General features: G+C 38.6%; 1 protein-coding gene across 6 annotated transcripts in view; it reads left to right on the top strand.

Annotated features, from left to right (window-relative positions):
- CBFA2T2 (CBFA2/RUNX1 partner transcriptional co-repressor 2) overlaps nucleotides 1-25,623 on the top strand; it is a 155,818-nt gene that overhangs the window by 89,609 nt on the left and 40,586 nt on the right. For 5 of the 6 annotated variants that reach the window (XM_081832988.1, XM_081832987.1, XM_081832982.1 and 2 more), the window contains one exon: nucleotides 22,690-22,833. In XM_081832988.1, coding sequence (XP_081689114.1) covers nucleotides 22,690-22,833 — 144 coding nt within the window. Of the gene's footprint in view, nucleotides 1-13,945; nucleotides 15,010-22,689; nucleotides 22,834-25,623 lie in introns of those variants that run through there. The other variant, XM_081832983.1, reaches the window with a different exon arrangement.

Here is a 25,623-nt window from a genome sequence, read left to right as displayed (position 1 = left end):
AGAGGGATGTTGGTTAAATAAGTCCTAAGTCACCTTGTTTGGATTTAGGTGGTGACCATTTCCCCAGTTGTATTTCTTCTTCAGGGAGTGCTATTATAGTATGCATTCATTTTCAGTACTTTTACTACCAGGGGACAACTGTCTCAGAATGCTAGAAACATTTTCCTGTACCCCGTCTTCTGCCAACTGCACCATGCATTTAATTATGGACTTGCTCTCTATTTTCTTTCTTGATTGCATAGTCTTATCTTTGTCATTAGGTTTAAGTGACATTTTTGGTTTAGATTTTTCCCGCAGCCGATTCGGTAAACTCTAGATAGCTTCTACAGCTGGCTTCTACGTAGGTGAAGTAGAGGTTATAATAGTGGATGATGGTGGGGGTCGTATGTTTCATGAAATGGTTTGCAGTTTAGAACAGTATTATTAACTTTATTTCCTGATGACAAAACAAGTTGGAGAGAGAGGCAGACTTAACTGCTTATTTTACATAGATAGTGAACCACTGTTTTAGATGTTCTTGTTTGTTTTTTTTTTTTTAGATTATTTATTTATTTGACAGAGAGGGAGAGAGAGAGACACAGCGAGAGAGGGAACACAAGCAGGGGAAGTGGGAGAGGGATAAGCAGGCTTCCCTCGGAGCAGGGAGCCTGATGTGGGGCTCGATCCCAGGACCCTGGGATCATAACCTGAGCCGAAGGCAGCTGCTTAACCAACTGAGCCACCTAGGTGCCCCTAGATGTTCTTATTTGTTTAAACATACACTGTATACCAAAAAATGGTATCTTTTAAATTCACGGTGCGATTTCAACAGGTTAACTGACATGCCTTTGGTCATACAACCAAGTTCCTGGGATTGTATCCTAGGGCTGTAGGTTTAAATTAAGAGCATGTTTTTACCTTACATATTCCTCTCAGGTGGAGTAGGACTAGGGTTCTAGGGCTTCTGACTTTCAAATTTTGGTTTTTCTGTCATGCGTCCTATTGCAAGTAATCTGTGCCATTTTTCCTGACCCTAACTACTTGTCGAAATTTTGGTTTCAAAAATGAGGTCACTGTAACTAGATCATACTGCTTCTGTGTGACTAAATACTTACATGTTAGGAATGCTTGGCAGCCCAGTGGATGTCTTAAATTCTCCTGTAGAAAAGGAAATTTAGTGAGAGAGCAAATGAGCATATTTTATAAGCAGTGTTCCAAAAGGATTCGAGAAAATTGGTATTCACCTATTATTCCCACATCTTCAACTCCATTTTTGTGTTCCTTTCTATACTGTGACCATATGTATCTATTTTTAATAAATAATTGTAATTATACTGTATATATCATTTTTGTAGGAGGCCTCCCCCCCACCGTTTTGTACTGTATGCATTTTCCCCAAGTGTTGAATGATTTTCATAATTATAATTTTTAATGCCTTTACAGTTCACATTGACGTCAAGTTCCACCATTTAATTAACCATTCCTCTGTGGTATAAATTGCTTTTTCCCTTGAGTTTTTTTCTAAGGACAAATTCCCAGGAGTGAGGTCACACAGTCAAAGTGTATGAAACGTTTTTCTGGCAGAGAAATCGTTGTTTAACCATGCTAATTAAATGTCAATACTTAAACATATATTTATTTCTGTGCCTTTTTGTCCTAGTACATTAGTAATCGGATACTGTAACTAATGGAAAGTAACAAGCATATAGGTAAAGCCTTACAGTTTGAATTGGAAATACATCATTATTTTCTCCCAATATTCACTATCCCATTTTGTTATGCGAGTGGCAGAGTGATGGAGGACTGCCTTAGGGAATGTTGAGAAATTGATATTAAAACCTTGGCCATGGTAAATTCAAAGTAAACTTTAGGAGGAAAGCTTATCTATAGAAGAAAAGCATGAATACTCTTTGCGGTTAGCTATTGAAATATGAGTTTAATCCTTTTGTTCTTTGTTGCACACCAGTCTCAATTTGATACTTGCCCCACTCCCCTAAAAAGGCAGCTAATTAATGTGTATGATACTTTATGTTGCAAAAGGAATGCGAATACATGCTCATGTAATCCTATCAGTGTTGCAATTAATATCCTTTTGCCCCTTATTTTAAAGATGAGTAAACAGAGATTGCTGTTAATGTTGCTTCTTTAACCAAAACAGTGGAACTTACTCATCTTATCCTCTCTGAAGGTTTTAAGCAGAGATGGGATTCATGAAAGCCATTCATATTCTATAACACATTCTTGAATTGAGTATGAGTTACAAATAGATAAAATCTTAAGATCCTTCACAGTCAGGAGTTTCTAAATAATAAAAAGTACTTTGTGGAGCGTGGAAGGCCAAGGGCACTTATAATAGAGAAGTAAAGACAGAAAAGCAGCTCTGAATCAGGAAAAAGTCCTGTGATCCTACAGAGGTATATATTTTGACTGTTAATTTTTTTTCCGTGGAGGATTCATAATTTGGGCATAGAAATTCAGGATTGTCCTAGTTTGAAACTGGGAACTGGATTGCTAGCTTTTTAGAGTTATATAGGAGAGTCTCTAAGAATTGTCTTTACCTAAATCTAAAGTTTACTACTTAAATGTAATATTCTTTGCCTTTGTTAATTGAAATTAGTTTTAATTATATTGCCTTAGGTAGACCCGTATGGAAAACATCCTGAATGTTTCCAAGACCAAAAGTTAAATCATTTTACATGTACCTAATTTTAACTTATGTCTGGGCTGTTTTGGCATTTAAAGCCATTAATCTTAACTCAATGATTTCTGTCCCAAGGCGAATGAGAGGCAGATGCTCACATCTGGACCATTTATTCTAAACATTGTTTCATTCACATAGTTTAAATTGCATTAGAAATTCTGATAGTTATGATGTCGTGAATGTAGAGTGAATCATTGGGTCTTCCCATTGAAACGGGAAGATTGAAACTTCCAACTTAATGTAGACATATAGACTTAAATATTATTTTTGTAGGTGTCTGTGTTTTAACTTTAAGTGTTAATTAAAATGATAAACTTTAGGGGCGCCTGGGTGGCTCAGTTGGTTAGGCGACTGCCTTCGGCTCAGGTCATGATCCTGGAGTCCCTGGATCGAGTCCCACATCGGGCTCCCTGCTCGGCAGGGAGTCTGCTTCTCCCTCTGACCCTCCTCCCTCTCATGCTCTCTGTCTCTCATTCTCTGTCTCGCAAATAAATAAAATCTAAAAAAAAAAAATTAAAAAAAATAAAATGATAAACTTTAGAAAAGTGAATATTTTGAAGTATTTTCTGTAATCAGAATAGAAAGTTAGGTGCAAATGGGATGCCTGGGTGGCTCATTCGGTCAAGCATCCAACACTTGATCTCAGCTCAGGTCTTGATCTCAGGGTCATGAGTTCAAGCCCCATGCTGGGCTCCGTGCTAGGTGTGGAGCCTACTTTAAAAAAAAAAAAAAAAAGCTGGTGCAAATAAATAAATGTATGTATATATATTTTAAACCAAGAAAGTACCATTGCTATTCAGTTTATCATGATACTTCTTTCTTCTTTCATTTTTGGCTTCTTCAAAAGACTTAAACAGGGATGCCTGGGTGGCTCAGTCAGTTAAGTGGCTGCATTCGGCCCAGGTCATGATCCCACGAATCCCACGGGCTCCGTGCTCAGCAGGGAGCCTGCTTCTCCCTCTCTCTCCCTCTGCTCGTGCTCTCTCTGTCAAATAAATAAAATCTTAAAAAAAAAAAAAAAAAAGACTTAAGCAGCATTATCTTTTCCTTTATTCCTTGGTTTGTTATAAAGAACAATACTGTATTTAAGAGTTAACACTGCCTAATCAAATAAGATGATCCCATAATGCAGGGATGGTTCAACATTAAGGAGCTGAAAGGAGGAAAAAACAATAATTTTTATAAGTAGATCCCTTCCCCTCATAAAAAAGCTTTTGATTAAACTGAAGACCTATTTTTATTTTTTTAATTTTTTTAAAGATTTTATTTATTTATTTGACAGAGAGAGACACAGTGAGAGAGGGAACACAAGAAGGGGGAGTGGTAGAGGGAGAAGCAGGCTTCCCGCGGAGCAGGGAGCCCGACGTGGGGCTCGATCCCAGAACCCTGGGATCGTGACCTGAGCCAAAGGCAGACGCTTAATGACTGAGCCACCCAGGCGCCCCTGAAGACCTATTTTTAATAAAAACAAAAAGTTAGTTTCTGATAGATGAAAAATTCAAGGGTGTGTAAATGGAAATCATATGGTTTAAATTAGAGCTGAAACTTAAAGATGGTGAAACTCAGTACAGGATAGTTTAGGGCTGTGGGAAATGCACAAATGAGTGAATCTGACCTAGAGCTTTGGGGTTGGAAGTCCAGCCAGGCACAAAGAACACAAGGAGGCTGAGAAGACACCTACCTTGGTCTTTATCTGTTGTGGAGATAATATCTGCTATCACTTCTCCCAGATTCATTGTAATAAAGCACCTCAGTTACATATGCGTATGCATCTTACATTCCTCAAAGATTGAGGCCCTTAAAATGATTAGTTAATTGGAATTCTCTTTTTAGGTTACATTCTGAAAAGGAAGAATAAACCAAAACTACCCTTAATTGTTCAGTCTTAATTGTGTGAGGTCATCATTGTCCAGATTTCCCTTGAAATGACAAAAAGATGAATTTGTTCATATGGCTTGCACTCTGTTCTAGGTTATTCTATTTTTTATTTTATTTGATTGTGAACAGTAACCTGGCAGCTGGACAGTATTGACTGCGTGTTATATGCAAGAAACAGACTTTCAGGAGGAATGATTCCTACTGTCAAAGAGCCAGAAAAGTAGTAGAGCCTCAGTTTGAACGATCTGTCTGAATCCAGAGACCATGTTTTTTGCTATTACTATATCATATTCCTCTGTAAGAGCTGTTCATGTGAAATATAATGCAAACCACAAGTAGGGGCTACATATGTAAAATTTTCTTGTAGCTCTATTTAAAAAACAGGTGAAGTTAACTTTAATAATATATATTATTATTTTATGTCTAAAATACCATTTCAGGGGCACCTGGGTGGCTCACGTCATGATCTCCAGGTCATGGGATTGAGCCCCAGGTCATGGGATTGAGCCCCGTGTCGGGAATCCCAGCTCAGCAGGGAGTCTGCTTCTCCCTCTCCCTCTGCCTCTCCCCGTGCTGTGCTCTCTCTCTCTCTCATATGAATAAATACAGTCTTTAAAAAAATAATAATAAAATATAATTTCAGGGGCGCCTGGGTGGCTCATTCAATTGGGTGTCTGACTTCGCCTCAGGTCATGATCCCAGGGTCCTGAGATCGAGTTCCTTATCAGGCTCCCTGCTCAGCGGGGAGTCTGCTTCTCCCTCTCCCTCTGCCCCTCCCCCCCACTTGTGTTTCTCTCAAATAAATCTTTTAAAAAATAAAATACCATTTCAACATAATAAACATTATTTAAACAATTTATTTTATATTCCTTTTTTTTAGTACTAAATCTTGAAACTGTATTATTTTACCTAAAACCTATCTCAATCTAGACTAGCCACATTTCAAGTGCTCATTAGCCACCTGTGGTTAATGGCCACCATATTGAGCAGTGTAGCTCTGTATTATGAAATCCTATGCAAAAATCTATACTTAAAAAATGTGAATTTATGTTAATTTGTGTAATTTTATGGAAAGTATCTTTGTAGTACATACGGATTTGCCAGAAGCTTTCTCTGAATAACCAGAATTAGGGAATATTTGTTGACATGACTTGGAGCACATCTATTCATAAACTCAAAAATGTCTATAATGTCTAAGTAGTTAAACCATCAAACCCTCAGCTAGTTTTTGTTATTCCTTTAAAGTCCATGTTTCCCCAGAAAGAGGGTTTAATAAGTAAATTATTAGAAACTAGATTGAATCAAACACATAGACCTTCTTCTTCTTCTTTTTTTTTTCTTCTTCTTGGCATCTTATGCCTGTGTGCAGTAGGAGTATGTATTTTGGTGGGTTTGCACAACCACTTGTCTTTTGATTACTCTTGATAAGATTGTTTTCTTCAAATATTTGACAATGAATGTTAAGACCCCAGGAGAAAGAACTATTAGTGACCATTGCCCAGAACCACTTCTTAGTTATCTAGCAGTGGCATGTTCTGTCTTTGCAGTAAGGCAAACCCCTCAGTGCCCAGGGGTTCTTAAAAGAACCTGGGTGTCAGCCATTCAGGGAGGATGTCGAGAAGCTTCCCATTTGGAAGAGAGCTTGATCTTTGCTCTTTGATACTCCTGAGTCTGCAGTTCTGTTTTTGTAGTTATCTACCCTGCGGCTGAAACTAACAGGCTTGATGGTTATTCTTCAGAGTGGAGGAACATTTGAACCAGTTATTCAAATATTAAGGGGATGTGGAACTAAGTTGGAACCCTAGCATTGGCAAGCTTTTTGTAAAGTTTGAAGAATAACTGTGTACAGAAAAGAGTAACTGTGTACATCCAAGTTAAGTCAGTATGGTAATGTATTCTAGAAAAACAGCTTTTTTTTTTTTTTTTAAGTCACAATTACCTTGGTGGTTACCTTATCCATATTAGAAAGATAGGGCTGGGCACATATGCCTTTGCATTGAACAAACATTTTTACTTAAATATAAGTAAAATAGCAAAAAATAAATATTAAAATAGCAAAAGTTAACAGCCTTTAGTATTTAATATTTTCAGTCTGAAAGAGTAACAGCCGTGTGTGTGTATATATAACTATATGTGTGTGTGTATGTATATGTGTGTGGGGGAGATGGATCTAGGTAAATATAGCATCTTTGGGATGGAAAGGCCTATTGAGAGAGTTAATATGAACAAAAGATTTGGTGTCTGTGATATTCCCCAGCAATTTAAAAACATAGATACTCAGCTTCTTTAGAGTTAGCAGGATTAATTGCTTCATGATTTATATAACATTGTACTGTCTTTATTGTATGTGTGTTGATGCGTTAGTAGTACGTGTATTTTTTTTTTTAATGTGTTGAAGTGGGTTTTTATTGTTCATAGATCACGACTGAGCCACCCAGGTGCCCCTTGAGGGGTGATTTTTAAGTAGTACTGATGGAACCATATAATTTTATCTTCATACTTTGTCTGCCTATTGTCAAGTAAAATTGTATGAAGTTTTGAGATTACTGGGACAGTCTGTGGCCTAGAGTTAGAGTAAGCATAATTTGCTTATACTTGTGATATTATAATATTAACATCATCCTTCAACAGAACTACATAGCATAATTACCTTTTTTTTTTTTTTTTTTTTTAAAGATTTTATTTATTTATTTGACAGAGAGAAACACAGCGAGAGAGGGAACACAAGCAGGGGGAGTGGGAGAGGGAGAAGCAGGCTCCCCGCTGAGCAGAGAGCCCGATGTGGGGCTCGATCCCAGGACCCAGGGATCATGACCTGAGCCGAAGGCAGACGCTTAACGACTGAGCCACCCAGGCGCCCCGCATAATTACCTTTTATGTCTTTTTTTCCCTTGTTCATCAACTAACAGTTGTTATCAAACTACTATTCTTGAGCTTGTAATGTCCTAGACATGGTGACAGATGATGAAAGTAGGACTAACAAATTGGAACAACAGTGTTGGGGAAGATTTAAATGTATCTACAAAAAGGAGAAGGAAGGTGTTCTGGGAAGTGGAGGTGGTATGATCAGAGAATGACCGTGACTTATCGGGCACCCACCTAATTGGGATGTAGAACTGTTCATGAGAACGGTTGTGGCCAGTATTGGAGTTAAACAACTGAGAACCATGAAGGCCACTCTAAGGAACAAAAGATAGAGGGATTCTTGGGGCGCCTGGTGGCTCAGTCATTAAGCATCTGCCTTTGGCTCAGGTCATGATCCCAGGGTCCTGGGATCGAGCCCCGCGTCAGGCTCGCTGCTCCGCGGTTAGCCTGCTTCTCCCTCTCCCACTCCCCCTGCTTGTGTTCCCTCTCTCACTGTGTCTCTCTCTGTCAAATAAATAAATAAAATCTTTTTTTTTTAAAGAGGGATTCTTGATGAAATGGCTGCTGGTAGGATAGTGCATAATAGTTTGAATCCCAGAAAGAGTCCAGTTAGAGAGATGAGGGACTAATCTAAGGCAGTGGCTCTGAGAAAAGAAAAGGGGTTGAGGATGAGTCTGAGGAGGTAGAAATGACTAGTCTGTACTGACTCATAGAAAATGGGTAGGTGTGAGAGCTGCCTGTATGGCTCAGTCAGTTAAGTGTCCAACTCTTGATTTCAGCTCAGGTCATGATCTCAGGGTTGGGAGATTGAGCCTTGTGTCGGTGTCAATGCTGGGCAGGGAGCCTGCTTAAGATTCTCAGTCTCTCCTTCTGTGCCCCCACTCTTTAAAAAAAAAAGAAAAAGGAAAATGGGGGTGAGAGAAAAGATAATTCACGTCCAGCCAAACTTTGGAGCATGTGCCACTTTTGATTATTGTGATTCAGTGTTGCCTACTCTAGGTGCTGAGGGTATTTTAAAGAAACAGACAAGGCCTTTATTTCCCCAAAGATGGGCATCAGTCATGCAACCAAGTACTTGTTCTTTTTCTTTATTGCATTTATTATCATTGTACCAGTCAAGCAAGGACATGGGAAAGTCTGGTAGGGAGAATGAAGAGCAACTTCAGTTAGGGAAGCTGACCCTGAGAAAGTGACATTTGTCTTGACTTCTGAGTGATAAGGACTCAGCCATGCAACAACTTGGGGGAAGCCAATTCTAGGCTAAAGGAATAGCCTGAGTTAAGGCCCTGAAGTGGGAGTTTTGGTGTATTTAGAAGTAAAAAGGAGGTCAGCATACCTAATGCAGAGTGAAGACAGGACAGCTAGGATATGAGATTGGAAAGATAGGCATGGGCTAGGTCACCAGTTCTCAAATTAGTTAGTTTCAGGATCTCTTTGCACACTTAAGATTTTTTTTTTTTTTAAGATTTTATTTATTTGACAGAGAGAGACACAGTGAGAGAGGGAACACTAGCAGGGAGTGGGAGAGGGAGAAGCAGGCTCCCCACTGAGCAGGGAGCCCGATGCAGGGCCCGATCCCAGGACCCTGGGATCACGACCTAGGCCCAAGGCAGACGCCTAATGAGGCTGCCCCAGAATTTTTCTTAAAGGTATTTATTTGTCAGAGAGAGAGAGAGCACAAGTAGGAGGAGCTGCAGAGGCAGAGGGAGAAGCAAAGGAGCCCAATGTGGGACTTGATCCCAGGACCCTGGGATCATGACCTGAGCCTAAGGCAGACGCTTAACCGACTTAGCCACCCAGGCGTCCCTTCTTTGACTGCCTTAATAGAAGATAACTGGATTCTTAATTGCTTTTGCATGGAATCTCTTTATCATTCATTGTGTAGTCCCTGGAAAAGGCCACTGTACACTCACGAAAGAGTAAGAGTAAAGAAATCAGACAACCTCCTATTATAAAAATTGTCCCTACACACACACCCACACATACCCCAAAGGGTCCAGAATCCCCAAGAGTTCCCAGACCATACTTTGAGAACTGCTGAATAGATCATTGCATTTTAAGCCAAAGTAGAGTTTGTGTTTTATTGTAAGAGCATTTGGAAGCCATGAGAGTAGATGAAATAGATCTGTAAAAGATCTACTTGAGGATTTTTAAATTTTTCAAAATCTTTTATTTTTAAAAAAATTTTTAGGTAAGGGGCGCCTGGGTGGCTCAGTCGGTTAAGCGACTGCCTTCGGCTCAGGTCATGATCCTGGAGTCCCGGGATGGAGTCCCGCATCGGGCTCCCTGCTCGGCAGGGAGTCTGCTTCTCCCTCTGACCCTCCTCCCTCTCGTGCTCTCTGTCTCTCATTCTCTCTCTCAAATAAATAAAATCTTAAAAAAAAATAAATTTTTTTTTTAGGTAAGTTCTATGCCCAGCGTGGGTCTTCAACTCGTGACCCTGAAATCAAGAGTCCATGCTTTGTTGAGCCAACCAGGCACCCCTCCTTGAGGTTCTTACTTCAGCACTTTGGCTGCTACGTGCAGAATGGCTTGGAAAGGACAAAAGCAAAAGCAAGGTGAATAGTCAGGCAGTTGTAGTAGTACAGGTGAGACATGACAGTGGCTTGAGCTAACGTGGAATAGTGGAGATGGGAGGAGTGAGTTACAGTGATGTATTTTAGAGTTGACCTGTCAGGCTTTACTGATGGATTATTCTAGAAGGTTCTGTGCTCCAGAGAAATTGTAGCCCAGATGGATCAGGAGTTGGAACCAGAGAGACTGGGCTTTGAATCTTAGGAAAGCCATTAACTAGCTGTGTGAGAAATTTTTATCATTTTTCCTTGTCTCCAGTAAAACATGTAAGAAGGATTTTATTTAACCAGGACTACAGTTGGCTTATCCTCTGACACTCTCCGATCTCTTGAGTTACCCAATTTGGGCTACATGTGTTTGGCCAGAACAGTAATGCTACACATTATTCAGAGGCTGATATTCAGTAGATTTAGATTGTGGTAGGGCTAACCTCCATGGGAAGGCAAGATGCTAATGAAATGTAGTTTTAAGTCATTTTTGTTCATGTGAGAAATATTAACTTGGTGTAGACTTGAAACAGATGGTGTGCAGTTGGAGTAGAAAACTGTATTATTCCAAATAAACATTTGCTGGAGCTTGGAAGTAAAAATCCATATTTCACTTTTCCCTATTTACATTATCAAGTCAGCTGTGTTGCTGCTGCTTTTAACTTGCATTAAGGTTATCCACAGGGTCTTGATGTTGGCAGGCAATTACAACATATCTGTAAATATTAAAGTCATTAGCATTGGAGGAGTCCCGTTAGATACTTTCAGCATACAGTGGCATAATGATGGCTAATACATTACTGATGGATACCTAATTATCTCCTATTTCAATAGTGTAACAGAGCACTTTTTCACTGGTTACTTTATGGGCTTTCCACATCTCTCTTTCCTTCATGTTACAGAGGAGGAAAGCAGGACTCCGGAGTGACTTGTCCAAGGTCCCACAGCTGATAAATTGGTAGAACAATCAGGATTCAAAGTTGTATCTTCCAGGTTTTGTTCCAGCTTTCTTTCCTCTCCATCTGAGGCATCATGAAAGCAATTGTGTCCAATACTGAACTCATAATCTCCCCCTTCTAGTATACTCTCCCTCTAGTGGCCTCTGTTTTGGTCAGTTGTCTTATCTTCCACATCTAATCAACCAACAAGTCCTATTTATTCTAACTCTAAATATTTTTGAAATTCCACCCCCCTTCCCATTTCTGTTGCTACTACAATCTCAGGCCACAATTTTCTCTTACTGTAACAACCATGGAAATAGTGTCTTCCTGCATTATGATCTTATAATTTTTCCCATTGCAGCCAGTGATCTTTCTTTTCTTAGGAAATATTTCAAGCTTAAAAAATAAGAAAAAAACACAGCATAGCAAATACTCATGTACCCACTCTTAGCTCTATCAAAATTTAGTGATTTGTCTTTTATTTTGCTTCAGATCTTTCAAAGAATTAAAACATTAGAACTACAATTTCTAACTGCCCGATTTAATTAATTTTCTTCCCTGTGGAGTAGTCATTATCCTGAGTTTGATGTTTATTATTCCCTTATTTTTAGAAAGATTTTACTATGTATAGTAGTAAACGTACCATATGTAGATTGATCCCTTATCATATGTAGATTTTTGTGGTTCTGGTATTAAGCTGTCCATCTTTTTCTTGCAACGTGTTCTTTTTACCCAATATTACTACATTGTTTTGGGATTTATCCTTTCAATACATACAGCTCTAGTTCACTTCTTTCAGTAGTACTGACTATTTCATTTTTTAATATGCTGCAGTTTAATTGTGTGTTCTTTTGTTGCTGGACATTTAACATGTTAACTTTTGAACCTAAGTTTTAGTATTTGCTCATCAAGTTACACTAAAAATCTTGCCGGCATGTAATAAGAATTGCATTGAATTTATATATTAAAATGAAGCGAAAATATTGGTGACAGTCTTCCCATCCATAAGCGTAATAGATGTTTCTATATAAATCTCTTTTTATGTCTTACTTACATTCTTCATAAAGGTCTTATATATTTTGTGTTAGGCTTACTTCTAGATCGTTTATAAATTTTTGTTGTAATTCATATCTTTTTGAAATTAGTGTTTGTTTGCCAGGATATAGGAATACAATTAATTTTTAAAATACTGAACTACCTTTTTTAAAATTTAATTTTGTTTTATTATGTTACGTTAGTCCCCATATAAAATACTGAACTTCTGTCTAGCAATCTTGCTGAACCTGCATAACCTAATAATTAATAGATGGTAGATTCTCTTGGTTTTCTTTACAGAAAGTCATCTGTGCGTACAGAAGGACAATTTCATTTCTTCCTTTCGAATCCTTATAGTCATTATTTCTTCTTATTTCTTCTTAACTGTCCTGCTGCGATGGCTTAACTCTTGAATAAATGTTGAATAGAAGCATTGATTTATCTCCATTCTGAGCTGAAAGGCGTTGCTTGTAATAATGTTTCACCAATAAGTATGATATTTTATATGGGTTATTTGGAAGATACCCTTTATCAAGGAATTGATCTTCTATTTCTATTTTGTTCATATTCATGAGTGGAAATTGTGTCTTATCAAATGCTTTTTCTGTAATTATTGAGGTGATTTTAAAGGGTTTCTTTTAATCTGTTAGTATGGTGAATTATATTGGATTTTAAATTCATAAAATTAACCTTGCATTCTTGGATAAACTCACCTTGATTGTGATTATAAAAAAATTCATTGCTGTATTTGGTTTGCTAATTTTTCTCACCTTCACTGTGGTATAATTTAGGTAGAATAAAATTCACTCATTTCATGTATACAGTTTGAGTTTTAGCTATTGTATATAGTTGTGTTAGCATCATTACAATCAGGATATAGAATATTTCCATCACCATAAAAAGATTTATCATGCCCCCTAACATGCCCCTTTGTATTCCATTTCTTTCCATCAGTCCCAGACAGCCACTCATCTGCTTTTTGTCACTAATTTTGTCTCAAATTTTGTATAAATAGGATAATATGGTATGTAGTTTTGTTGTGTGTCTGGCATCTATCACTTAGCCTAATGCTTTTGACATTCATCCATATTGTTGGATATAAGTATTAGTAGTGTGTTCCTTTTTGTTGTGGTATTATAATTTGTGTTTCTTCGGTAACTAGTATGCTGAGCATCTTTTAATGTCCTTATCAGCCGTTTATAAATTTTCTTTTGGGAATTGTCTCTTTAAATGTCTCTTGCTCATTCTGTGTTGTTTGTTATTATCAAGTTATTAGGGTTATTTATATACTCTGCATGTCTCTGTGTCTGGGATCAGATGGCACTGGTAGAAGATAGAGAATAGAGAGATGCCTAGGGAGGAAATTAGCATCATCATGAAGCAAGTGATCCTTCACAGTTTGCTAGTCATCTTTGAGGTTCTTCTTTTAGGTCTGGTTTTTGGAAGAACATCAGATAACTAGCCTCATCTTTGCAACTCCTCAGCTAGCTCTGACTTCATGTTTTTTGTTTTCTATCTTTAAATAATGTTTTTTTTTTTTTTTTAAATAATTTTCTGTATGTTATTTTCCTTCGAGGTCATAAGTATATTCTCTTATATCTAGTCTCTCTTTTTTTTTTTTTTTTTAAGATTTTATTTATTTATTTGAGAGAGAGCGCGTGCGAAGCAGAGGGGGAGAGGGAGAAGCAGGCTCCCTGCTCAGAGGGGATCCTGGTGTCAGGCTGGATCTCAGGACCCTGGGACCCTGGGATCATGACCCGAGCCAAAGGTAGACGCTTAACTGGCTGAGCCACGCAGGTGCCCCTCTTATATATCTAGCCTTTTTTTTTTTTTAATTTTTTATAAAGGATTTTATTTATTTGAGAGAGAGAAAAAAAGCATAAGCAGGGGGGAGGGGAAGAGGGAGAAGCAGGCTCCCCACTGAGCAGGGATCCCGACACAGGGCTCCACACAGGACCTGATCCCAGGACCCCGGGATCATGACCTGAGCTGAAGGCAGATGCTTAACTGACTGAGCCACCTAGGCGTCCCTATATGTAGTCTTAGGAGAATAAAAATGTTATTCAGATGAACCACTTAAATAGATGCTGTAAAACATTTTCTAGGCATAGAAATAAACTAAGAATTAGAAGTTTAATTTTTCCAGTTTTTTAATCAGCCGTTGGAGGGGTCAGTAAACTATGGCCTACTGCCTGTTTTTGTAAATAACGTTTTATTGGAACACAGCCAAGACCATTCCTTTGTGCATCGTCTGTATGTGCTACAGCAGTAGAGTTGAATAGTTGTGACAGAGACCATATGGTCCACAAAGCCAAAAATATTTAGTCTTGCCCTTTGCAGAAAAAGTTTGCTGATCCCTATGAGACCTATGAGAATGTATTCGATAAATTAATTTATGTATTTATAAATGTGGAATGGAAAAATTTGTTTTTTCGATCCCTGTTGTTTGTATAAAGTAAAGCATTAATTTTATTTTAACTGAACTATGTCTTCAAGGTCCCTTATAAAACATTTTCTGGTAATTTCTTTACTTGAGTCCTTATGCCTCAATTTTTGTTGAAAGATAAATTATCTGTCATCATAAACAGTTATTCCTGGCTGTCTCTGCATATGAAGCCTGGATGTTATTAGAAAGTTGGATGTGTTGTCGGGCTCATGGCAGAGCTACACGGATGGGAAATGCTCATCCTTAAGCAGGTGCTATGCCCACAGTCAGTTTAGCCAGCCTTACAAGCCTGCAAGTGCAACAGTAATTTTGATGTTCTTTCCTCTAACTTTAGCAGATTAGAATTGTCAATTTTGGAAATGTTTCTCATCTGACAGTAACACATTCAGGAACATTTCCCTATCTTTGGCAATGGTTGAAGAGAGACTGTGGGCAAGGAAATCTTTTTTCTGATTTTTACCTTGGTTCTGATCCCAACTTTAGGGGCACCATTTAAACTGTATCTTTCATGCTTTTATCCTTATGCGCTACCTGGCAAGTTCATGTAGCCTTCCCACTGAACTACTTAATGCTCTGTAAAGATGTCCTTGGCCTTCATACAAGGTAATGTTTCTACTTCTTTATTTTCTTGGTACTTTGCAGACATTTCAATGTATGTGTTTCCCATAACTCAGGGCTCTGTCTTCTTTTATCTCTCCCCAAAACTTGGCAAATACAGTGTGGTCATTAGCATGGGATCTAGAGAGCCTCAAAATTCAGCTGCAAGTGATTACAGAGAATCCCATTATTTGTCAATAGGGAATTGTTTAAATAAACTATGGTATGTCCACACAGTGGAATATCATGCATCTGTTAAAGAAAAAAGGTTGTGGAATTAAGAATTTCAGGACATACTTTGAAATTGTAAAACAAAAGAACCAACAAAAAAACTAAGAAGTACAGCTTGTGATATAGATCCGTTGCCTATTGTTGTATAACAAACCATGTTAAAACTTGGTGGCCTAAAACATTTTAAGTTTTTTATTTTTTATTTTTTTGCTTATGAGTGTGAGTCAGGGATTTGTTCTGCTCTTGGTTGTTTGTATTCATATGTCTGCAATCAGCTAGCTGCAGACCGGACTCACTAGGTTAGGCTCTTCACAGGTTTAGGGATCAGCTGGCCTTAGCTGTTAGAACTCATCTCTTCTCCATGTGGTCTCGTCTTGTAGCAGATGAGTCTGGATGTGCTTTCACGGCAGGGTCAGGTTTCCAAGAGAGGCTCAGAACTGGCACTCTGTCACTTCTATCACATTACATTGGTCAAAGCAAGTCACAGGGGCCTGGCCAGATGCAGGGGATAGGGAAATAGATTCCACTTCTGTTGGAATGCAAAAGGTGTGGCTGCAGAGAGGCCATTAGTGGGGACATTCAGCTTAACATCATTATACTTTCTTTGTATAAATGGGGGTAGGATAGGATTTTATATTTGTGTTTGCTCTTTGTACACAGAGAAAGAATGGAAGGATACATAAGAAACCAATTAAAATGGTTATCTGTGAGGTGTGGTAGGTAGGGATAGGAGCAAGGAATATTTCTTTTTATATCATACTGATTTCTGAACCATATAAATATATACTTACACATGCAGAAAAGACAATCATCTGTTTTTGCCTTTGCCCTCAAAGGTAGTCTGAACCTTCTCAATTGTTTCTTAGTTAGGAGTCTGATTTTTATTTGTTTGTTTGACAGAGAGAGAGAGCAGAAGTAGGGGGAGCAGTATAGGAAGGAGGAGAAAGAAGCAGGCTCCTTGCTGAGCAGGGAGCCGGATTTGGGACTCAATCCCAGGACCCTGGGATCATGACCTGAGCTGAAAGCAGACACTTAACCACTTAACTGACTGAGCCACCCAGGCGCCCCTGATTTTTTTATTTTTTATTTTTTTTGAAGAAGTAGATGTAACGGCTTCCTTGGTCAACATGTTCGGAATGATCAGTAATCCTGTTCTGTGCATCTGAAAAATCTGTATTCATCTCCTTTTTCTCAGTGATGGGAGCACTGACCATATTTTCTTCTGCCCAAAGCTCAGCCTAGATAAACATCTCAATGGCTAAGGAAAGTTAATAATTTTAATAGATTTTTTTTTTAAAGATTTTATTTATTTATTTGAGAGAGAGAGAATGAGAGAGAGCACATGAGAGGGGGGAGGGTCAGAGGGAGAAGCAGACCCCCTGCCGAGCAGGGAGCCTGATGCGGGACTCAATCCAGGGACTCCAGGATCATGACCTGAGCCGAAGGCAGTCGCTTAACCAACTGAGCCATCCAGGCGCCCATAATTTTAATAGATTTTTAATCTAATCCAAGTAAACATGGAAGAGTGTCTGCTGTGTATTGGCCATTATTATATATATTATGGTACCCCTCACAGTAACTTTGTGTTGAAGTATTATCTTAGGGACAGATGAGGAAAATCATTATCATACAAAACTAGTGATAAAGCATTTTTCACATCAGGTTCATTTTTTACCTAAACATGCTTTTTCCTTGCAGTCATGGGAGTTTTTTCTTCTTTCCAGTTGTCTGGAAAGTCCTTCTCCGAACATAATTGCATTTTTCTTATCTCATATTTATACCTCTTCTATTTATTGTTCCATTGTCAGCCTCAAAGTAATTTTTTAAAACTTTAAAGTAAAGGCGGTTTATAAAGATTTGTAAATGCCCTTGTTTGTGGGCACTTTAACATATAGGATTCTTCTCAAGTAACATTTGTCTGGGATTTATGTTTATGTTCAGTATTACTTAGAGCTACAGAAGAGTTCCACTCTTTAGTTTTATGTCTGATTCTTTAAATTCCTATGTGGAGAAAAAAAGCATTGCTGTCACACAGAAAGCTGGTTTTTTTTTTAACATATAATGTGTTATTTGTTTCAAGGGTACAGGTCTGTGATTCATCAGTCTTAAACAATTCACAGCGCTCACCATAGCACATACCCTCCCCAATGTCCGTCACCCAGCCACCCCATCCCTCTCACCCCTGCTCCACTCCAGCAACCCTCAGTTTGTTTCCTGAGATTAAGAGTCTCTTATGGTTTGTCTCCCTCTCTGGTTTCGTCTTGTTTCATTTTTCCCTCCCTTCCCCTGTGATCCTCTGTCTTGTTTCTCAAATTATTCATATCAGTGAGATCATATGATAATTGTCTTTCTCTGATTGACTTATTTCACTTAGCATAATACCTTCTAGTTCCATCCACATGTTGCAAATGGCCAGAGAGCTGTTCATTAATGTGCTCTCTCTTTCACCAGTTTTGTGTTTTCATGACATGCATAGCATATTGCATGACGGAGAAGTAAAATCATTATTCAGACATACTTTTCCATGTTCGCTCCTCCTCTCTAGGTCAAATTGTTTGGCTCTACAGGGTTAGGTGTTAAAGCATCAGTGATCTTGGAAATGCTTGTTCAGATTTTATTTTTTAAGTCATATATATCCAAGTCTTCAAAATAACCAGAGCACAAACTCATTTGACTAAATTATCAGTTATTTTAAATCTTAAAATCTATGTTTTGTTTTTTTTTAAGATTTTATTTGAGGGAGAGGGAGAGAGAGAGCACAAGCAGGGGGGGCAAGAGTCGGAGAAGTAGGCACCCCGCAGAGCAGGGAGCCCGATACGGGGCTCAATCCCAGCACCCTGGGATCATGACCCGAGCCGAAGGCAGACGCTTAACCACTGAACCACCAAGGTGCCCCAAAATCTGTGTTTAGCATCAAGGTGAACCTTTATGACAGAATAAGTGTTATTATGAGTTTCTAGGACTGAAGACGTTATTTCTCTTTGATAATCCAAGTAGTGGTGTTTATGGGCTCAAAGTCCCCGTTGAGAGAAAGGAATTTCTTGTTTTTGAAGTGTGTCTAAGGTTCTCTGGAATTGAAAAGAGCTCGGGTATGGTTCATTCTTTCAAGGAATTCAGTTAGAATATAATAAAACATGAGTATCTGTTTTCCAGAACAATTTAGAAATAAAGTCACTGTAACAGTGATGACATAAAGGCATGACACAGTCACCAAGCAGAAGGTTAAAATGCCTACTTTGTAACATACACCTTATCCACCATCTGAGCAGCTTTTGAATTTGTCAGGTTATAAACCACTTGGATGTATTACTCACACCATGAAGTGCCTTCATGCCACCCAGCTTCCAACAAAAATACCACCTTACGTTGTATTTGGTGCTTTTGCAGCTGTTAATTCTTGAATCATTCCATGTAATATTGCTGAGGTTAGATGGATTAACTGTTAATAGTACACCTATTTTCCATGGAAATCAAATGATAATGTAACTTGGATATGGTCACATGGCTAGTTAGGTGGTAAATGCAGAACTCATTGACACTAGACTTCCTATTTTCTTTCTTTCTTTTTTATTTTTTTTAAAGATTTTATTTATTTATTTGACAGAGAGAGAGATAGCCAGAGAGGAAACACAAGCAGAGGAGGAGTGGGAGGGGGAGAAGCAGGCTTCCCACTGAGCAGGGAGCCTGATGTGGGACTCGATCCCAGGACCCTGGGATCATGACCTGAGCCGAAGGCAGACGCTTAACGCCTGAGCCACCCAGGTGCCCCTAGGCTTCCTATTTTCTGATCATTTTTCTTTCCTGAGTACCTTCTTTAACCTAGCACTAGTCTAGGCATTATTTCTTACCTTTACATCTTTCCTAACAGGTCGGATTTATTATCTCTCATTTTACATTTGTTGAAAGTGAGCCAGAAAGGTGAAATGATTTGATAAAAGCCATGTTGTTTATAACAGAATGATAATTCACACTGAATGTCTCAGTCTCCATACCCATGCTTTTTCTAATAGACGATGTTACTGAAACATAAGGAATAACACTAGTGTTGCAGGTTTGTGAGTAGTGATGTGAACAAGAGATATGAGTAGTTTTAATCCGTAAACAGGAGTCTGGGGGCTGGGTTTTGCCCAGTATCTAAGCTTTCAGTTGGTATATAATTCAGTGTTCTGCAGTTGGGCTCAGGCTCCTCTCCATTTTTCATTCTGCCAAGTGCTGAATGTTAAAACACATCTTGTTAAGTCCTCCTCAGGCCTTTGGCGCCCTTGCCGTAAAGGCAGGTGGTCTGAAGAAAGGCTCCCTCTAGGTTGTTGCACACTATACACAACACATTATAGTGTGAGACAACTGTCAGTTCCTTCCTTCCCTTCTCCCCCACCCTCCAGAAAGCTGGGCCCCAGATGGAAGAGCTGGAAACGTGTCAACCATTCTTTGAAGGACATTGAGAAAAATACTGTCAAGAAGAAAAAGGCAAACGCAGCAGCTCATGAGTCCACTAATCAGACAGGACGACCATCAGTTTCACAAAGAAAATGTCCTGGACAGAGATATGGGAAGACCTGGCAGAGTGTTGCCCGCATGGCTCTCAGACAGTTGCACATTTTTGTTAGGGGTTTTCTACCTTGAGGACATTACTTCCTTGATGAACTTTATGGATTCATTATATCTCTTACCAAAATAGGCCACTGCAGACTGAAGCATAAAAATAATATTTGGTGGGCGTCTGCGTGGCTCAGTTGGTTAAGCGACTGCCTTCAGCTCAGGTCATGACCCTGGAGTCCCGGGATCGAGTCCCGCATCGGGCTCCCTGCTCAGCAGGGAGTCTGCTTCTCCCTCCGACACTCCCCCTTCTCATGCTCTCTCTCTCTATCTCATTCTCTCTCTCAAATAAATAAATAAAATCTTAAAAAAAAAAAAAGAAAAGAAAAGAAATAATCCATAGCTTTAAAAAAAATAATAATAATAATATTTGGTGATACTTTCCTCACTAGAACATGCTTCTGAATGGGTGAAGACGTGCCTTGTGGCCAGTGTCACGAGTATATTGTGTCTATAGCTCTGATCTCACGGAAAGAAATCTTTGATTTAGCATTCTCATTTGAACCTTTGGTGTGTCCACTTCTTGTGCTTTGAATTCACCATTATTGGAGAATAGATTCATAGTACTTAAGCGAAAAGCTTAGAGTTGCTAAAAGCAACATAGTTCAGTTTAAAGATGATTGTGGTGACCCTCGCCCTGTTATTAACCAAGTATGTAACATGTTCTCTTTAATGGGGAAAAATAACTGTGAAGATATTAGAGTATTACTCCCCAGTACTGGGTCCTATTGATATTAGCTCAGACTTTTTTTTTTTTTTTTTTAAAGCCCAATGCAGGGCTTGAACTCCCAACCCTGAGGTCAAGACCTGAGCTGAGGGGGCACCTGGGTGGTCCAGTTGTTAAGAGTCTGCCTTCGGCTCAGGTCATGATCCCAGCTTCCTGGGATCGAGCCCTGCATCGGGCTCCCTGCTCTGCGGGCAGCCTGCTTCTCCCTCTCTCACTCCTCCTGCTTGTGTTCCCTCTCTCGCTGTCTCTTTCTCTGTCAAAAAATAAGTAAAAAAATCTTTAAAAAAAAAAAGACCTGAGCTAAGATCAAGAGTTGGACACTTAATTAACTGAGCCACCCAGTCGCCCCAGCCCAGACCTGTTTATAATGTCATTAAGTTTAATCTGTTAGATTTCTCTTTCTTGAATTTGTTAGATTTCTCTTTCTTGAATTTGTTATCCACTTTTATCAAATGGCTACTTATAAATTGTCCCCATGGTGAGCCTGTGCCTAGTTTAGATTCAGCTCTAGTTTTCATCTTTTTGGATATTGTATATCATAAATGATATTTTCATCACTGATGTCTGGCATGTTGACTCCATCTCTTTTTTTCCTACTTATTCTAGTTATATATATAAAAATTTAGTACTTCATCATTTGTATTAATTTATATATAACTGATGATGATTCTGTTTCCATGCCATGCAATTGATGCCTACTGGTCTAGATAGTCCCACATTAGTTTTTTTTCCCCCTACAAATTGGATTGATTTATAAAGAGAAGTCAAAAAAGAATGCAGGGGCACCTGGGTGGCTCAGTCATTAAGCGTCTGCCTTCGGCTCAGGTCGTGATCCTGGGGTCCTGGGATCGAGCCCCATATCAGCCTGCTTCTCCCTCTCTTACTACCCCCTGCTTGTGTTCCCTCTCTCCGTGTCTCTCTCTGTCAAATAAATAAATAAAATGTTAAAAAAAAAATGCAGTTCAGATGAGTTTGTAACCTGGTTTCTTCCTTCCTTGGCCACTATCCTCAGTGTTAACTTTGAGGTCATGTTACCCCTTGACTTTGCTGGATTGTTTTAGTTTCCTTTGATTGCCATAACAAAGTTCCCGTAAATTGGGTGGCTTAAGACAACAATAATCTCACTGTTCAGGAGGCCAGAAGTCCAAAATCAAGTAGGGTTGATTCCTCCTTGGGACCTTTGAGGAACAATCTAGTCCATACCTGTCTCTGAGCTTCTGGTAGTTGCTGATAGTCCTTGGCATTTCTTTGCTTATAGATGCATCACTCCAGTCTCTGCCGTTGTCCCATTGCATTCTCATGTACAACCACGTCTTCTTTGTGTATTCTTCCTCCGGTGTATGTCTCTCTCCAACTTTTCTTGTGAGCGTGTTGTTCATAATGGATTTAGAGCCTACCTACATAATCTAGGGTGATCTTCTCTCAAGATCCTTAACTACATCTTCAAAGACCCTTTTTCCAAATAAGCCGATGTTCGCAGTTGAAGGGATTAAGAGGTACAGTAGTCCCCCACCCCCATCCCTTATCCATAGGGGATACATTCTAAGACCCCAGTGGATAGCTGAAACTGCAGATAGTACCAAACCATATATGATACATGATATATATTTTTTCCTATACATACATGTAAGAAAATTTATAAATTAGGCATAATAAGAGATTAACAACAAGTAATAATAAAATAGAAGTTACAACAATATACTGTAATAAAAGTTACGTGATTTTTGTTTCTCTCTCCCTCCCTCTATCACAGTGTCTTATTATACCATACTTACCCTTCTTTTTGTGATGATGTGAGATAATAAAATGCTTATGTGATGAGGTGAATGACATAGTCATTATGGCCTAGTGTTAGGCTACTATTGACCTTTTGATTATACATCAGAAGGAGACTCATCTGTTTCCAGACCATGGTTTCCATGACCGCAGGTAACTGGAACTGTGGAAAGTGAAACTTGGCTAAGAGGGAACTACAGTAGATATCTTTTGGGAGCTACCATTCAGCCTATTAAAATAAGCATCTTCTTCACTTCTCAGTCTCTAGGAAAATATGTTCTTATATTTGAAATTATTGTCTTGATTTTTATTATCTTATAGAAGACTCTGACCTGCATTACTTTTATTCTCTATAGTTGGTCCTGAGAAAAGAGTGCCAGCAATGCCTGGATCTCCTGTGGAAGTGAAGATACAGTCAAGATCCTCACCTCCCACCATGCCACCCCTGCCACCAATAAATCCCGGAGGGCCCAGGCCAGTGTCATTTACTCCTACAGCATGTGAGATCTCTTCATTTACTTGGGTTTGTGGTTCAGACTGACATTTAGATCTAAGTGACTGACTGATTTTAAGCCTTCTGCATAAACTGTTCAACATTTTCAAAATAACTAAGATATTTTATGTATATACACACACACGTATGTACCTATACACATATTCACACACATAGGGTTATTTCTTTCTTTTATAAATTGCTTTTGCCCTCTGAGAATAGTACTTAGCTAATTTAGGCATTTGGAAATTTAGTGGTCTAAATATTTTGTTTTCATACTCTAGCTGGTAAGTAGCTATTTTAATTTCTTGGCTCTAAAATGAATTAAAATTAAAAATAAATAAATAAAATGAATTACAATTTTTATATTGAGGGTGCCTGTGTGGCTCAGTTGGTTAAGTGTCTGACTCTCGATTTCCACTTAGATCTTGATCTTGAGGTGTTGAGTTCAGGCCCCATGTTGGGCTCCATGCTGGGTGTGGAGCCTACTTGAAAAAAACCAAAACAAATTATTATATTGATTTATAGGAGTCAAAGTAAATTTCATGTAATTACCAAACCACTTCTAAAAGTATGCTAGGGCTATCATGGTAAGGCTTTTTTTTTTTTCAAAGAGAGGGGAAAGGAGGGAAGGGACAGAGCAAGAGAGAGAGAGTCTTAAGCAGGATCCATGCTTAGCATGGGGCTTGATCTCACAGCCCTGAGATCATGACCTTTGCCGGAATCAAGAGTCGGAGGCTTAACTGGCTGAGCCACCTTGGCGCCCTGGTAAGGCTCTTTACAAAAGTAAATGAGTATTGTGTTAAGTTTGCTAGGGCTGCCACAAGAAAATGCCACAGGCTGGATGGCTTAAACAACAGAAATTTATTTTTTTCACAGTTCTGGAGGAAAGAAGTCCAAGATTAAGGTGTCAGGAGTTTTGGTTTCTCCTGAGGCCTCTCTCCTTGGCTTGCAGATAGCTACCCTTTCTGCTGTGTCCTCCCATGGCCTTGCCTCCGAACGTGTATACCAGCTATCCTTTCCGCTTATAAGGACAATAGTCATATTGGATTAGGGACTACCCACATGACCCACATGACCTCATTTAACCTTTAAAGCCTCTATCTCCAAATATAGTCACATTCTGAGGTACTGGAGATTAGAACTAGAGCATAGGAATTTGTGGGGGACATAATTCGGTCCATAAGAATTATATTAGCCAATAAATATATAATAGATTTTCAACCTTACTAGCCATCAAGGAAATGCAAACTAAAACCCAATGTAATACCATATACATCTGAAAGAATGTTCGAAATAGAAAAGAATACCAAGTTTTGGTGAGCATGTGTGGAGTTACCTGAACACTCCATGCAATGTTGGAGTATGAGAAAATTGTTTGGTAGTATTTACCAAAGTTGAATTTTCAGAAAGTCTTTAACTCCACAGTCAGTCCTACATATGTGTATACTTAACCAAACAAACAAAAATTAGAAGAAAACCCAATGTGAAATCTAAACATACATACGTACATGTCTAGATTTTAATCTGGGTTTTTCTGCCTTACCATGCCCATGATCACTCCAGTGCATGTTGACTCTCTTACAGATATTTTGCCTCATAAAGCAGAAGACACTTGCTATTTGTGGAGTGCCCGTAATTTGTCAGAGCACTGAGCTAGGTGCTATATGACATTTTCTTTTTTAAATGCTGTTACATAAGTTCACACAACTGTCTTTGCTCAAACATTTATGGGTTTTGCTTTTATTAAAAGGCAAGAGAAGAATCTAGGAAGTACAGCTTAAACAGAAGGTTTAATTATTATATTTCCAATACATTTGAAATTGAGTGAGTGGCAACTGCAACAGTCTGAGCCAGAGTGGATGAAATTAAGTTTTATATCCTTTTAAAAATTCTGTTTCTATCTTAAAATTATACATCCTTACATATAGGTACTATCTTGAAATGAACAGATTTAAACAACTAGGCTATCATTCACATTTCAAGATACAGGAAGTAGGAATATGTATATGTAAACTCAGCCCTTTTTAACTCCATAGTTGACTACTTGGTGGTAGATATGTTTTATTTTGGAAAATGTGCTCAAACACTTGAACAAAAGAGACTGAAAAAGTCTGTCTTATTGTCAGAGTGGCTAAAAAGCACAGTAATATATTATTTTTATGGGTTTCTTCCAAGGGGGCAGTTCTTCAATGACAATTGACCTTTCTGTGAACACAAAGAAATAGCAGATCATTGCAACTAATTTTCTGGATTGCTGAGGTTGTTGAGTATTAAGCTTTCCTTTCCAATAGTTCTAGTGATCTTTTTTAATGGAAGATACAAAAGAAAATTAACCCTCGCGTTCTCAGCCTGTTAGTCTTTCATGTAGTGAATCATTCAGCAGCTTTTTCCTGAACACTTAACACTTGCTAGCTAATGAACAAAACCTGTATATGTATACACACAGACACACACATATATATGGTATACACAGTTTACAAAACTCTGCTAATTATAGTATATGCCGATATATAACATAATGTTCATCAAGAAGTGCACAGTCTATTAAGACAGTGCAAATATAGAAAGAAGTAAGTAACATAATGGAAGCATTTATAGGAAGCACAGAGAAGAGTTACTAAATCTACCAGGGTTTACCTTAATGTGCCGCAACAGAATCTATTAAAAGAATGTTTTCTTTTTTTTCCCTTCGATTCTATTTATTTATGTGAGAGGGAGAGTGAGAGAGAGCACGAGCAGGGGGGCAGGGGGAGAGGGAGAAGCAGGCTCCTTACTGAGTAAGGAGCCTGATGGA

This window comes from Leptonychotes weddellii, chromosome 10 (assembly GCF_054177405.1).
Source record: "Leptonychotes weddellii isolate Sample4059 chromosome 10, ASM5417740v2, whole genome shotgun sequence".
NCBI classification, from domain to species: Eukaryota; Metazoa; Chordata; class Mammalia; order Carnivora; family Phocidae; genus Leptonychotes; species Leptonychotes weddellii.
The sequence above is the reverse complement of the archived record's forward strand: the minus strand, read 5'-3'. Positions and strand labels throughout refer to the sequence as shown.